The sequence below is a fragment of the Hyla sarda genome, chromosome 7 (assembly GCF_029499605.1).
Source record: "Hyla sarda isolate aHylSar1 chromosome 7, aHylSar1.hap1, whole genome shotgun sequence".
NCBI lineage: Eukaryota > Metazoa > Chordata > Amphibia > Anura > Hylidae > Hyla > Hyla sarda.
The window spans coordinates 187162417-187177356 of record NC_079195.1 but is presented as its reverse complement, the minus strand read 5'-3'; the positions used below and the strand labels follow the sequence as shown (position 1 = coordinate 187177356).

At 44.1% G+C, this 14940-nt stretch overlaps 1 protein-coding gene across 1 annotated transcript in view; it reads right to left on the bottom strand.

Moving 5' to 3' along the window:
• Nucleotides 1-14940, bottom strand: part of NCF2 (neutrophil cytosolic factor 2) — a 73049-nt gene that overhangs the window by 16046 nt on the left and 42063 nt on the right. The window contains exons 10-13 of the mRNA XM_056531866.1: nucleotides 6247-6309; nucleotides 4325-4424; nucleotides 2686-2735; nucleotides 43-194 (exon numbers count right to left, since the gene is read on the bottom strand). Of these exons, the coding sequence (XP_056387841.1) occupies nucleotides 43-194; nucleotides 2686-2735; nucleotides 4325-4424; nucleotides 6247-6309 (365 nt within the window). The remainder of the gene's footprint in view (nucleotides 1-42; nucleotides 195-2685; nucleotides 2736-4324; nucleotides 4425-6246; nucleotides 6310-14940) is intronic.

Genomic DNA, 14940 nt, shown 5'->3' with positions numbered 1-14940 from the left:
CTATTTGTCCTTTTTAGAAAATACATTGGGGCCAGTACTTACTGAAGTTTGATGGCACAGGGAGTCACCTTCAGCTTACTGCTGATTAGTATCAGGAGGTCGTCATATGAAAGCTTTTGCGAAACTTGTATTGCTATTGTGTATTTGTAATAAACTTTAACAATGTACGATGGTGAGGCCACTGCTGTGGATTCCTGCATTTAGGAAACACAAAGGTATTAGAGTCCATGAGTGCATCCGATTGGACATTTGTTAATCATGGGGAATATTTTGTATGGTAATGCAGAAAATAACGAACCAACATAAACACTACCCTTAAAGGAAATCTGTCACCAGTGTCACCTGCACTAACCTGACAACAGTACTTACCTTGTCCCAATCTGTGCAGTCGTTCTTCTGTAATCTTCTACACCTTCTTTAGTTCCGGGCCCGGCTTGGGGTGTGGGCGGAGCTTAGTGACATCATCGCTGCTGCTCTCTGTTGGGTCCCACTGCTAGAGAACAGCAGCAGAGACGTCACTAAGCTCCACCCATACCCCAAGCTGGGCCGGAGCTGAAGATACCAGAGAAGATTACCGAAGAACGACTGTATGGACCGGGACAAGGTAAGTACCTGTCTCATCAGTGTCACCTGCACTACTTGTCAGTACCGACAGGCTAGTGCAGGTGACACTGGTGACAGATTTCCTTTAAAAATTAAAGCATCCCACAGAATATACCATATGTACCTTATAGGTATGGGTCAGAACTCTGACTCTCACTTTTCAGGAGAACAAATAAACTGCTACAGAGAACTGCTGTAGATTCATGTTCCAAACTGCTGACACTGTTAACTGAGCCTGACTTCCACATGTGCACAATTTGTAGGCACAGCACAGGAACAAGATTTGGAAACAGGGCTCGGCTTCCTGGTCACTGTCAATCAAGCAATGACAGGAATGGGAGGGGGAGCGAGGAGACATTCCAGCCTCTTTGGAACACCTGTTTTATGCTTTGTACCAGAGAAGCAAAGCATTTTTTTTTTACATTATACAGAGAAATATATAAAAAGGTACCATGTGTCTGTTTCCTCACAGCCACTGTATCTACCGTAAATACTCGAGTATAAGCCGAGTTTTTCAGCACGGTTTTTTGTGCTGAAAACGCCCCCTCGTCTTATACTCGAGTGAACTCTCCGCCTGTCAATCCCTTCATCAGTGGTCTTCAACCTGCGGACCTCCAGATGTTGCAAAACTACAACTCCCAGCATGCCCAACGTCCCTGTGCGTCGTCATCAAGGCAACGTTAGTAGTCCTGGGCCGGGCCCAAAGTGCGGAGAAGAGGCCCCCCCCGGTGAAAATGCACAGCCCGCAACGACTAACCCTCCTTACCGGATGGTCCCTGCAGCATAGATGGCCCGGACCAGCTCACCCAAACTTCCCGCCGAGGGGAGGTGAGTACAAAACAAAAAGGGGGGGGGCTGGATGATGACGACGAAGGCCGCAGTGGTCTTCAACCTGCGGACCTCCAGAGGTTTCAAAACTATAACTCCCAGCATGCCTGGACAGCCGATGGCTGTCCGGGCATGCTGGGAGTTGTAGTTTTGCAACATCTGGAGGTCCGCAGGTTGAAGACCACTGATGAAGGGATTGACAGACGGTGATGATGACGGGGGTCTGGATGATTACATGGGGGGATGATGTATTTCCCACCCTAGGCTTATAGTCGAGTCAATAACTTTCCCTGGGTTTTTGGGGTAAAATTAGGGGCCTCGGCTTATATTCGGGTCGGCTTATACTCGAGTATATACGGTAATTGTGTCAGCAGTTTTTAATGGGAATTACAGCTGATGGATTCCCTTTAATGGAGAGGTTTCTTTGCTCATGTATAGCCCTCTTCATTTAGTTTTACAATAGATACAAAAAAAAGCAAAGCCTTGCCCAGTGGTTAGGCCATCCATCACTGATCTAACATTTCTCATCTTTGTGTGGTGTTTTATTTGCTTGTAACCCCTTTAAGATCATAGGATCAACAACAGATTGTGAACTTTTATCAAAAAAGTTGTGCGAATAATAATATTAACTTCCACTGATGAAATATGTTCCACTATAAATGGTTAAGAAGATCTTGACCCAAACACACCTTCAAGACAAAGTATCAGAAAACTATATATATATATATATATATATATATATATATATATATATATATTTTATTTTTTTTATACACATGGCACATTTCCTGACAAAAAAAAATAAATCTATTACGTGCATCTGAATGGGACTGTTTTTGCAACATGTGCTTGGATTTCTGCAAACCATTAATGGGAAACTGACAGATTTATCAACCCCAACTTACCTGAATATATAGGTGGTGGTTGTGGGTGATCCTGAGTAAAATGATGTATTCCTTACCCCCAATCTGTTCCCTAGAGGAGGGCGGTGGGTTTGAAGATGTTTTCTACAAATCTGAGGCTGTTCCCTGGGTCCCATTTCTGAGGCCCCACAAGATTGTGCTATATCTTAAGAATGGCTAAACCTCTCTGTGTAAGGAATTACCCACACTAACCACCTGTAAATTCGGGTGAGTGGGGTTGATCCGTCTGTCCGTTTCCCTTGAAGATAACTAAGAGGGTTTTAGAACTTTCTGGAACAAATCTGCCATGTATCAATATGAAGCAAGCCATTGTTGTAGCTGCAACACATACCTTTGGGCAAATTGGTGATTTTTCTTTTGTGATGGATTTTTCTGGTTTGTCTAGAGAAAGAAAGATGAAAAAAGTCTGCCATAACATTTGTTAGCCACTAACATTGTCTACATGAAATTTCCACACAGAGACCAGATAATTTGTATGGACCCTATGGAACTGTCATAGAGATCCAAGGTGTAGACCTAGCAGTAGATACTTCCTGCCCTGAAGATCTTTTCTGTGTAATTGTTAAGGTGGCCATAAATAAAATAGGTGTCTGGCTGACAGCTATTGTTCATGACTCCATTTTTTTTTTTTTTTGCGAGTGGGAAATAGGTAATTTTGAGAGACCTTTAGCAGTGGCATGTCTCCTTTGAAAACAAAAGGTTGGGTACACTGAAATCCAACATACCCAATCCATTCCCCCTACATCTGCCATCAGGGAAAAGTAATCCAGGCTCATCCAGGTAATCCAGGCTCAAAGCCGATCCTGCCAAAATCTAGTTTGGACAATGTTTGTTTAAATCCAAAAACTGCAACCAAACTTTAGCCTGTAGTATCCCACCAAGACATTGATCTATGTAACCACAGCTGTACTCCTAGTCACAATATTACAACTGTAGTACAGCTTTAGGTATTTAGGAATTGTTGTGCAGTGTCCCAATACTGTCTCTAGCTACTGAGGTGTATAGTAGGCTAAAGAGTTCTCGCTCTATGTGTCTGAACTAACATCTTAGTATCACACTGCTATGTCTGAATACACTGTACACTGCAAGTAAAAGGGTTAAACATCTCACTCTGTACTGATGCAACTGGTGGATTGTATCTGTAAGGATGCATGGAACATTGGTCACATGACTCCCCTCAGCTAGATTCTATCTCCCAAGTGCAACACTTAGGCTAGGTTCAGACTACGGAATTTCCGCCGGAATTTTCGCTTTGAAATTTCCGGCAGAAATTCCGCTTACTATAATGCACAGTGTAGTGAATGGTTTTCCATTCACAAATTCACACTTCGGAATTTGTGAAGCGGAAAATCCGCTAGAAAATTTCCGCCTGAAGAAAGGGGTTGCTCTTTCTTCAGGCAGAAATCCTAGCGGAACACATAGCAGTCTATAGGAGACTGCAGTGTCCGCGCGGTCCTAGCGTCGACTAATTCAGTTGGCGCAGGCGGAACTCGGAATCTCCGGGCGGAAATTTTCTGCCCGGAGATTCCGTAGTCTGAACCTAGCCTTACTGCTTCTACTGTTCCATCGGGGCAAGGTCCCCACTGCTCAGCACTTCCTAGTCTCTTCTTTACAGGAAGAAGGTCAGTCATTGGCGCAGCTGGCACTTGTGGCCTTGTGTTGAGACAAAATCTAAGAAGTGCTGAGCTGTAGGCTTGGGCATGGTTGGAACAACAGCAGTGGGGGAAATTGTGGCATGCTCCATCTTAACTTAAATTCTGGAGGTATTCTCTCCTATAAGCATTGCCTCTAAGAAGGTACCATGCAGTGGCCCACTGAGTGCCTAATGGGCCCATAAATTGAAATTACAGTGATTCCAAGTGCCACCATGTATGCTATGTGCACAAAAGCTGGTCTTGTGCATAGACCCCTATAGATACTGACATTTGCAGATACCAAGTACTATAATTGTTAAATTCAAAAGTTCAAACCTTGTACATTTGTCGGGGCGGCAGAAGCGGGGGGTGCTGGAATGTCCGCTTCTGGAGTTTTAGCTTTTTTTGCTGCTTCCTCTTCTACTGATTCACCTGCCTGAAAATAATATTGATGTTTATACACTACATGAACATTCCTTTTCAGATTAGCGCTGGATCTATATGCAAATTGAGAAATACAATAAAGGGCCACGTGGTTGAATGTCAGTTCATGGCTGGATGAATCAATAACTAACTTCAGCCAACTGCATTGTACACAAAATATTAAAGGTGCAGAGTTAGACTTAGGGTGCGTTCCCACAGGGCGTATACGCAGCGTATTTGATGCTGCGCAAAATTTATGATAGCAGCGGGAAATACGCTGCGTATTCCTTGCTCACAATACACACAGGGCTTTCTGGCGGCAGCCCTATGTGTGTAGTGAGTTTTGGAGGCGGGGCCGTGTGCCGGCGTGTCTGTGACGCGTGGCTCCGCCTCCAAAACTCACTACACACATAGGGCTGCCGCCGGAAAGCCCTGTGTGTATTGTGAGCAAGGAATACGCAGCGTATTTCCCGCTGCTGCCGTAAATTTTACGGCAAATTTTTGCCGTAAATACGCTGCGTATACGCCCTGTGGGAACGCACCCTTAAAGCAGACCTTTTAGCAAGAAAACAGGGGTATAAATAAACCTAGAACTAAATAGGGCATCTGCGAGATATAAGGTCTCAAGTTACCTTGCGTGGCAAGAGCCCAGGTAAGTCCATCCCTTTTCCACTTTATCACCCCCCCCCCTTTGCACCCGCCTACCTTGTGTGACTGATAAAAAGGGCATGAGCTGGACTTACCTGAGCTTTTACAGTACAGAAAAACGCCCCCTTGACACTTTAGCAACATTTGCATAATAACAAAAAGGCTTATGTCTTGGCAATGAAAAATACTATTGGGATTCCAAATAAAAAATAAAAAAAAGGTATGCCTGGAATCATAGTTACATAGTTTGTAGGGTTGAAAAAAAGACCAGAGTCCATCAGGTTCAACCTAAAAACCTACTGTGTTGATCCACAGAAAGGCACAGACATAGGAAAAATTCCTTCCTGACTCCAATATGGCATCAGAATAAATCCCTCGATCAATGTTCTATCCACATAAGTCTAGTATCCATAACATGTAATATTATATTTTTCCAGAAAAACAACCAGACCCCACTTGAACTTGTTTATTGAGTCAGACATCACAACATTTTGTGGCAGAGAGTTCCATAGTCCCACTGCTCTAACAGTAAAGAATCCCCGCCTGGGATGACGGTGAAACCTTCTTTCCTCTAGATGTTGAGGATGCCCTCTTGTCATGGTTACAGGTCTAGGTATAAAAAGATCACTAGAAAAAAATCTCTGTACTGTCCATTCATATATTTGTACATTGTGACCAAACAATTAAATGCTGAATACTACCTTTAACTAGTCACTGGCTTAGGCTCAGATTCTATTTCTGAGGAGTGGACAGAGCTGAAAAGTCCACTGCATAACAGACACCAACGGAGCCTAAGACACCCAATGACTTTAATGGAGTCCATCGAGTTTCAATCTTGTGTTTGTCGTTTTGCAGGATCCTAATGGGGCAAAATAATACTGCATGCTGCATTTTTGGTCCCGTTATTCAAAAGATTTTTGGTCCCGTTATTCAAACATTTTTGGTCCCGTTATTCAAACAAATCTGGAACACGGGTCCCAAAAGGAGCCTTCCACACAGATAGAAGCATAGCCTTATTTACATCCCTTTTTATCTGACAGGTCCACTCTAAGCCTTGTGCTTGAGGGAACATAAGGTATCTCAGCCATATAAGACCATGTCCATGGTGTCTTGAGATAAGTCAGTCTACACAGAGTCTACTATATTGTTATGTTAAAAATTATATAATAGCATGCCATACGTGTTACCTGGTTTTGGTTTTGGAAGCGCAATTCAACAGGCTCCAGATAATTGCATGGTACAATCCCTTTCTGTATACACATAGAAGGGAGAAAAGAAATAGCCGTCATTTAAAAAAGTTATATAAATGTTGTAATAAGCATCTGCCATTAAGGCTGTATTCACACACATTGCAGTAGTGCAACTTATGACTGCATACATTTTTACTGTGAATTGCCGAAATTGTGGGAAAAATGTAACATTTTGCTAATGACTTAAATCTCCATAGAATGCACAATTTACCGCCATTTTGGCCAAATGCAGTAATTAGTTGCAGTTAGGGATTGACCGATTATCGGTTTGGCCGATATTATCGGCCGATAATCACGATTTTGGGCATTATCGGTATCGGCAATTACGCCACCGGAGCCAGATGTAGAGTGGACCCCGGGAACAGGTAATTATAAAACCGGGGATGGGGGAGGCAATGGGGCCGGGGCGGTGCGGTGGGGGGTGCGATGTGGCGGACGCGGTGCGGCGGGTCAGGGGGGGGGTTGGTCGCGGCGCTTTGTGGGGCGGCGGTGAGGGGAGCGGTGGCGGTGATAGGACTCAGGACCCCTGGACAGGCAGGGGGAGAGAAGCGGGTGGCGGCGGCCTATGGCACCGCAAAAGCCACTGCAGTGCATTGATTTAAAGCGCCCACTTTAAATCAATGATCTGCAGCGGTGTAGCGGGGGGATAAATAGCCGATAACTTATACCGGAATATCGGTATAAGTTATCGGCTATTGGCCCTAACCTCCACCGGTTATCGGTATCGGCCCTAAAAAACGATATCGGTCGATCCCTAGTTACAGTACATGTGAACACAGCCAGAACAGATATCATTCCCAAATAATCAGATCAATAACCAAATTCTATACTGGCTGATGTGACCCATAAATGTTGGGGCAGTTCTCCTCTAACACAATAAAAAACACATAACACACTACACTTTAAACACATTTTTTGTAAAGCAATAGTAAAAGTGAATGTAAGCAGTTTTATGTCCCTTCATCAACTTATCAATCTAATTTCCTACATCCCCCTCACCGCTAAACTCATCAATTACTATGATAAATTGTTAAAATCAATCTTGAGATGGACCAGACCCCAGTGCTGATAATTCAGGTTACTGCCCAGGGCTGTAACTCCCATGAGCCGATTGAGACAATCGCCTCAGGCACGTTGCTGCAAGGGGGCGCATTGGCCAGAGATGACCGGAACACACTACACTGGCCAGTGATTCTCAATCAGGGTGCCCTGGCAGGGGCGCACCAGGTAACACCAACCCTAGCATCGCCACTGCTCATACTCAGTATCCTCTGGGTTCTGTAAGCAATGCCTTATTTTCTGCAAAATACTCTGATAGTGCCCCTCCAGAGACTAGACTCTGGATCCGCCACTGGCTTCAGGTACTGCACCCCTACCCTTCTGTCACCCCTCTGTCACCCTTCTACATCCCTTGTTACCACTCTGTCACACTTCTAAACCCTTCTATCTCCCCTGTACACCCCTCTGTCACCCCTCCATACCCCTCATTACTCCTGTCACCCCTCATTACCCCTATATCACCCCTGTAGACCCCTCTGTCACCCAAGTACACCCCTGTCACATCTCTACACCAGTCACCCATGTACACCCCTCTGTCACATCTCTACACCCCTGTAACCCATGTACACCCCTCTGTCACATCTCTACACCCCTGTCACCCATGTACACCCCTCTGTCACCCGTGTACACCCCTCTGTCACCCGTGTACACCCCTGTTCTCCTATACACCCCTTGTTTTCCTGATCGTCCTATGGCATCACAATAACAAATGGTCCCACCTGAAGCTTGTGCTGCCTACAGATTCCAGAAAATGAAAATTTCGGTAAGTAAATTTTTGGTTTTATATGTGTAGTACATTTCATGTAGCTCTCAATGTGGGGCCCAATCGAGCATTGCCATTGCGTGTATATGCATATATATATATATATATATATATATATATATATATATATATTTTTTTTTTTTGCGTACAGTTGTATTGAAAGTGCAATAAGTGATATAGTGGCCACTTTTATACCAAAAGACACCAGTATACATTTGGCTAATAAAAGTCTATGTGCACATTGGATATGTACATTGGAAGAATAAACCAATGTATACAACAAACTGCAGGACCCATAGCTTTTTATCGATTGTGAAAATGAAATATTTATAATATTGCTGGTGGAAAACAAATCAACTGGTGCCAGAAAGTTACAGATTTGTAAATTACTTCTAATGCTAACAGTACTGCTGTATGCTCTAGAGGAAGTTGTGTAGTTCTCTTCAGTCTGACCACAGTGCTTTCTGCTGACACCTCTGTCCGTGTCAGGAACTGTCCAGAGCAGTAGAGGTTTGCTCTGAGGATTTGCTCCTGCTCTGGACAGTTCCTGACACGGACAGAAGTGGCAGCAGAGAGCATTGTGGTCAGACTTAAAAAGAACTACACAACTTCCCCTGGAGGATACAGCAGCTGAAAGGGTTAAGATTTTTAACCCATTCGACCAACAGTTGATTTGCATTTTTTCCCCCCACCAGAGTACCCCTTTAAGTTAGTTGTTTCACACTTGATACAATCTTATTATTCTGGCTGCATGTCCCCGTTCTAAATATGTTCACATTCAGTCTGTGGTGAACATGTCCTTATCTCGTCTTCGTCTTATCTCTCACCACAACAATTCATTGTAGCTCATACTTTTAGTCTGAATCACAGAGATTGGGATTCCTATCTGCACTTACTGGAAACTGCAGATATGGTTTAGCTGTAATACACGGCTCATATGCAATAGTACCTTAGTATGCCTTCAGCTGTTGCAAAACTACAACTCCCAGCATGCACGGACAGCAAACAGCGTGTCTCTCGCTGTTGCAAAGATACAACTCCCAGCATGCCCGGACAGCAAACAGTGTGTTTCCAGCTGTTGCAAAACTACAACTCCCAGCATGCCCTTACAGAAAACAGTGTGTTTCTAGCTGTTGCAAAACTACAACTCCCAGCATGCCTGGAAAGAAAACAGTGTGTCTCTTGCTGTTGCAAAAATACAACTCCCAGCATGCCCGGACAGCAAACAGTGTGTCCCCAGCTGTTGCAAAACTACAACTCCTAGGATGTTCAGACAGCAAACAGTGTGCCTTCAGCTGTTGCAAAACTACAACTCTCAGCATGCCCGGACAGAAAACAGCGTGTCTCTCGCTGTTGCAAAACTACAACTTCCAGCATGCCCGGAAAGAAAACAGTGTGTCTCCAATTGTTCCAAAACTACAACTCCCAGCATGCCCGGACAGCAAACAGTGTGCCTTCAGCTGTTGCAAAACTACAACTCCCAGCATGCCCAGACAGAAAACAGTGTGTCTCTTGCTGTTGCAAAAATACAACTCCCAGCATGCCCGGACAGCAAACAGTGTGTCTCCAGCTGTTGCAAAACTACAACTCCTAGGATGCCGGACAGCAAACAGTGTGCCTTCAGCTGTTGCAAAACTACAACTCCCAGCATGCCCGGACAGAAAACAGTGTGTCTCTCGCTGTTGCAAAAATACAACTCCCAGCATGCCCGGACAGAAAACAATGTGTTTTTAGCTGTTGCAAAACTACAACTTCCAGCATGCCCGGAAAGAAAACAGTGTGTCTCCAATTGTTGCAAAACTACAACTCTCAGCATGCCCGGACAGCAAACAGTGTGCCTTCAGCTGTTGCAAAACTACAACTCCCAGCATGCCCAGACAGAAAACAGTGTGTCTCTTGCTGTTGCAAAAATACAACTCCCAGCATGCCCGGACAGCAAACAGTGTGTCTCCAGCTGTTGCAAAACTACAACTCCTAGGATGCCGGACAGCAAACAGTGTGCCTTCAGCTGTTGCAAAACTACAACTCCCAGCATGCCCGGACAGAAAACAGTGTGTCTCTCGCTGTTGCAAAAATACAACTCCCAGCATGCCCGGACAGAAAACAATGTGTTTCTAGCTGTTGCAAAACTACAACTTCCAGCATGCCCGGAAAGAAAACAGTGTGTCTCCAATTGTTGCAAAACTACAACTCTCAGCATGCCCGGACAGCAAACAGTGTGCCTTCAGCTGTTGCAAAACTACAACTCCCAGCATGCCCAGACAGAAAACAGTGTGTCTCTTGCTGTTGCAAAAATACAACTCCCAGCATGCCCGGACAGCAAACAGTGTGTCTCCAGCTGTTGCAAAACTACAACTCCTAGGATGCCGGACAGCAAACAGTGTGCCTTCAGCTGTTGCAAAACTACAACTCCCAGCATGCCCGGACAGAAAACAGCGTGTCTCTCGCTGTTGCAAAAATACAACTCCCAGCATGCCCGGACAGCAAACAGTGAGTTTCCAGCTGTTGCAAAACTACAACTCCCAGCATGCCCGGAAATAAAACAGTGTGTCTCCAACTGTTGCAAAACTACAACTCCCAGCATGCCCGGACAGCAAACAGTGAGCCTTCAGCTTTTGCAAAACTGCAACTCCCAGCATGCCCGGACAGCCGAAGGCTGTCCGAGCATGCTGGGAGTTGTAGTTTTGCAACAGCTGGAGACACACTGTTTGCAAAACACTGCAGTACAAGATCCTATATTTACTGCAAAGTTTAGAGCAGTATACACACAAAAGATTATTCCTATGACTGGAAAGATATTTTCCTTGACAAATATGGTCGCTGGTTGCCCTGGATGCAGAGAAATACATGATTACTATTGGGCAGCTCAGCTTCACTGAAATGAACAGGGCTGAGCCACAATACCACACATCACCTGTGGACGGGGGTGGCGTTTTTTGCAAGAACAAAGGGGGAGATGTATCTAAACTTGTGTAAAGGAAGAGTGGTGCAGTTGCCCATAGCAACCAATCAGATCACTTCTTTCATTTTGAAAAAGGCCTCTGAGAAATGAAAGAAGAGACCTGATTGGTTGCTATGGGCAACTGTTCAACTTTCACAACTCTGCACAGGTTTCAATAAATCTCCCCCAAAGTGATATTCTAATCTTTGAAAACCCCTTTCATTTGATTTAGATTTTTGGAACCAATATGAATAAATTGACCAGCCCATCCCCCCGATTGTGCACCCTTCCTCAAAATTTTCCATCCTGGATTAGCAGTTCTGCAGAAGCTGTATGGTATTATTGTATTTTCACTTGTAGGACACAATTGAGGGTTAAACGGGTTATCAAGTATAAGAAAAACTGTTTTGATTTTTCCGGAAACAGCGCCACACCTGTCCTTGGGTTGTGTGTGGTATTACAACTCCACTTCATTCACTTCAATGGAACTGAGCTGCAATACCACACACAATGTGAGGACATAAGTGGAGCTGTTTTTTTGGAAGAAATTAGCTCTGTTTTTCTTATCCTGGACATTCCCTTAAACAATCAGTAAGGCACAGATTAGTGCTGCCCCCCACCCCTACCTGTCTTTATGATATACCCATCCCGTACACTTTTTCTTCCAAAACAATTACCATATTTTTCGCCCTATAGGACGCTCCGGCATATAAGACGCACCCAATTTTAAATGAGGAAAATCTAGAATGCAATGTAAAGTATAGGTCACAGTGATCTTCAACCAGCGGACCTCCAGATGTTGCAAAACTACAACTCCCAGCATGCCCGGACAGCCGTTGGCTGTCCGGGCATGCCAGGAGTTGTAGTTTTGCAACCTCTGGAGGTCCGCAGGTTGAAGACCACTGGTATAGGAGGTAATACTCATGTGTCCCCGCCGCTCCGGACCCATCACCGCTCATCACCGCTGCCCTGGATGTCGCCCTCCATCGCTGTCGTCACGTCCCCGGGGTGTCCCCGTCGCTCTGGAATGTCTCTGCTGCCCGGTATCCTCGCTCTCCGTTGCCGCCGCTACGCACGCCGCTCCTATTGGATGACGGGGCGGCGTGCGCGACGACGTGATGATGACGAAGGAGAGCGCCGGCCATGCAGGGGATCCCGGCACGGAGCAGACACCGAGGAGGCAGGTAAGGTCCCTTCCGGTGTAGCCGGGTTAGTGTCAGCTTTGATCGCCGCGTCTGAAGGGTTAATACAGGGCATCACCGCGATCAGTGATGTCCTGTATTAGCCACGGGTCCAGGCCATTGATGGCCGCAGGGACCGCCGCGATAGGTGTGTATTTGCCATATAAGACGCACCAACTTTTCCCCCCAGTTTTGGAGAAGAAAAAGCGTGTCTTATACGGCGAAAAATATGGTATTTCTGCATCATTTAGTGATGGATCCTACACAGCAATTTGTAAGAAGTTGTATAATCGGACACATTATGGTACTGACAGATGGCTTTCCTACAGGACATCCAACCTCCTGATATATTTGTGTGTGCAGATGGTTGGATGTAACCAATAGACATATGAGGAAGATCCAGAACAGAATGTAACCGCTCGTACATGCATTGGACTATTCCGCTCCGAAACTGTTCATCCCAAAGTGTCTGTAAAATATCCATTTATTCTAAAGGACTTGAATTTTAAGTCCATTAAGTCCATAGCATTTTAAGTCTATAAAGTAAATGATCTTGATTCACCTCATTCCCTAAACATGTGAAATTCATTTCGGCATGAATGCTAATTTATACGAATTTTACCATTTTCGGGTGTTCGGATTTATCCGAACGCACGAAAACATATTTGGAACATTTCCGAATAACCATGATAATACGAACATCAGATTAACGAATACATTCATAAAATAACGAATGCATTCATTAACCGTAAAACTAAAGTAAATAATTAATTTGATTTTTTTCAATTGGTCCTTGGGAGGTCGCATGATCGGAGTTCATTGTCACATGATAGCTTTTAGCCAATTAGCTTATTCCAGTCGATCCCTACTGTATCACAGACAGTGAGGCTGTTTAATTAGTTGTGAGGTCGTCCTGTGAGAGTTTGCCTGGTGGTACTGGAGTGTGGAGTCATTGGATTTGCAGAAATGGACAGTTTACCTGAGGAAAACTTGGCCTCTGGCACAGAGACAACTGCAAAACAAGCTAAGGTAACACCTGCTATTTTTTTTTTTTACAAGAGAGGATCAGCAAGGCCTGCGTTAGAAATAAGCATTAAAACAAATAACGAAATTGTCCAAAAACTAAAGTGAAATGAATGATATATATAACGAATAGATCCAAAATAACGAATGCATCCAATAGCCGAACAGTTTCCGAATAGAACAAAAAAAAAAAAATACGAATGTGTCCGAAAACAGAATAAAACAAATTACTGTGTCCCAAAGGTTTAACAGAACCGAAAAAATTTTTAGCCGAAAAAAAAAAGAAACTAAAATTTTGGTCATGCACAAGTCTATTATTCCCCTCTGCAGGACAAATGTAGTGTTAGTCTATGTTCACATTGCTGTTGTGCTCCACCCCGTTCTGGGTCCATTCGACAAAACGGGTTGGAGCACAACTGACTCTACTGGGTCATCACTGGGTCCTGGCAGATCTCATTGACTTGAATGGGGTCCATCGGAATTCTGGTAGTTTACTGGAGTTTATAGTGCATGCACTATTATTTTTGTATTTGAATGGAACAGCCAATGGAGCTCTCTGAAGCAGAGTCCGACGCTTATGTGAAATAGGCCTAACACAACTACCAGGATGATGAACATAGTTTGTAAGCTCGAAAAAAAAGAGTCCATCGAGTTCAACCTGAAACCCTACTTTGATGTTGATCCAGAGGAAGGCAAAAAGCCCCCATGATGCTGATGCCAACTGCCCCATAAAAAAGGAAAAATTTCTTCCCGACTTCAATATGGCATCAGAATAAATCCCTACCATTTATGTCATCATGTTGACTTCTCCAAAGTGGGTGCTACTCTTTGCAGTTCTTCTCTCACAGAGGTAGGTCCTGAGTAGCCCCCTTCTATGTTATTTATATTCCCCTTAATTTCAAGGAAATCATGAAATTTGTCTAAAGGAATAACCCAGATTTGTCAGGTTCATAAATTGCTTGTGCGGCTCCAGAGATCTGTCCATGGTCCTGATCTAGTCATTTGGTTACTTGTAATCAGACCTAATGTTTCCATACAGGTTACATTTCCTCAGGAAACAATGTAACAATGCTGGCTAGTCACTAGATGGCAGAAATACATTTATTTGTAGTAGTCACCTTTCCTGGGTCATAAGTGTGCTCAGTACCTCAGTACCCCAAGGTAATAGAGCCAAATGGTATGACCGATATATGCAAAAGAGAAAACAAGCATGTATCAATCAAAAAAATAGCAACTAAACAATAGGCATCAGGCACAGTACGATAATGAATGGATAATCGGACATAGGAATGATGCAGAACAAGGACTGACCTAACTATCTGTCCCTAATCTTTCCCTAGATCTTTCCAGAACTCTAATTTAACACCAGACACCACTAAACCTTACTGTTCCTGCAGATATTCCTAGGAAAACCCTGGAAATGAATGTGGCACTAGAAGCAAAGGGAACACAGAAACAAATGCACAAAGCTAATGCTATAATCCACACAGAACTGCACAAGCCAGAGAGGCTAACCAGTCACAAACTCCACTCTATACTCTCCAGGGCTTGCAGTGAAGTTTAGCTCATCTGGAAGAAAGTTGTACAGCAACTTCCCCAAACGAATTAACAGAAAGAGATTCCTGCTAATCAAACAACAGTTGAATACTATGACAGAGAGCTAT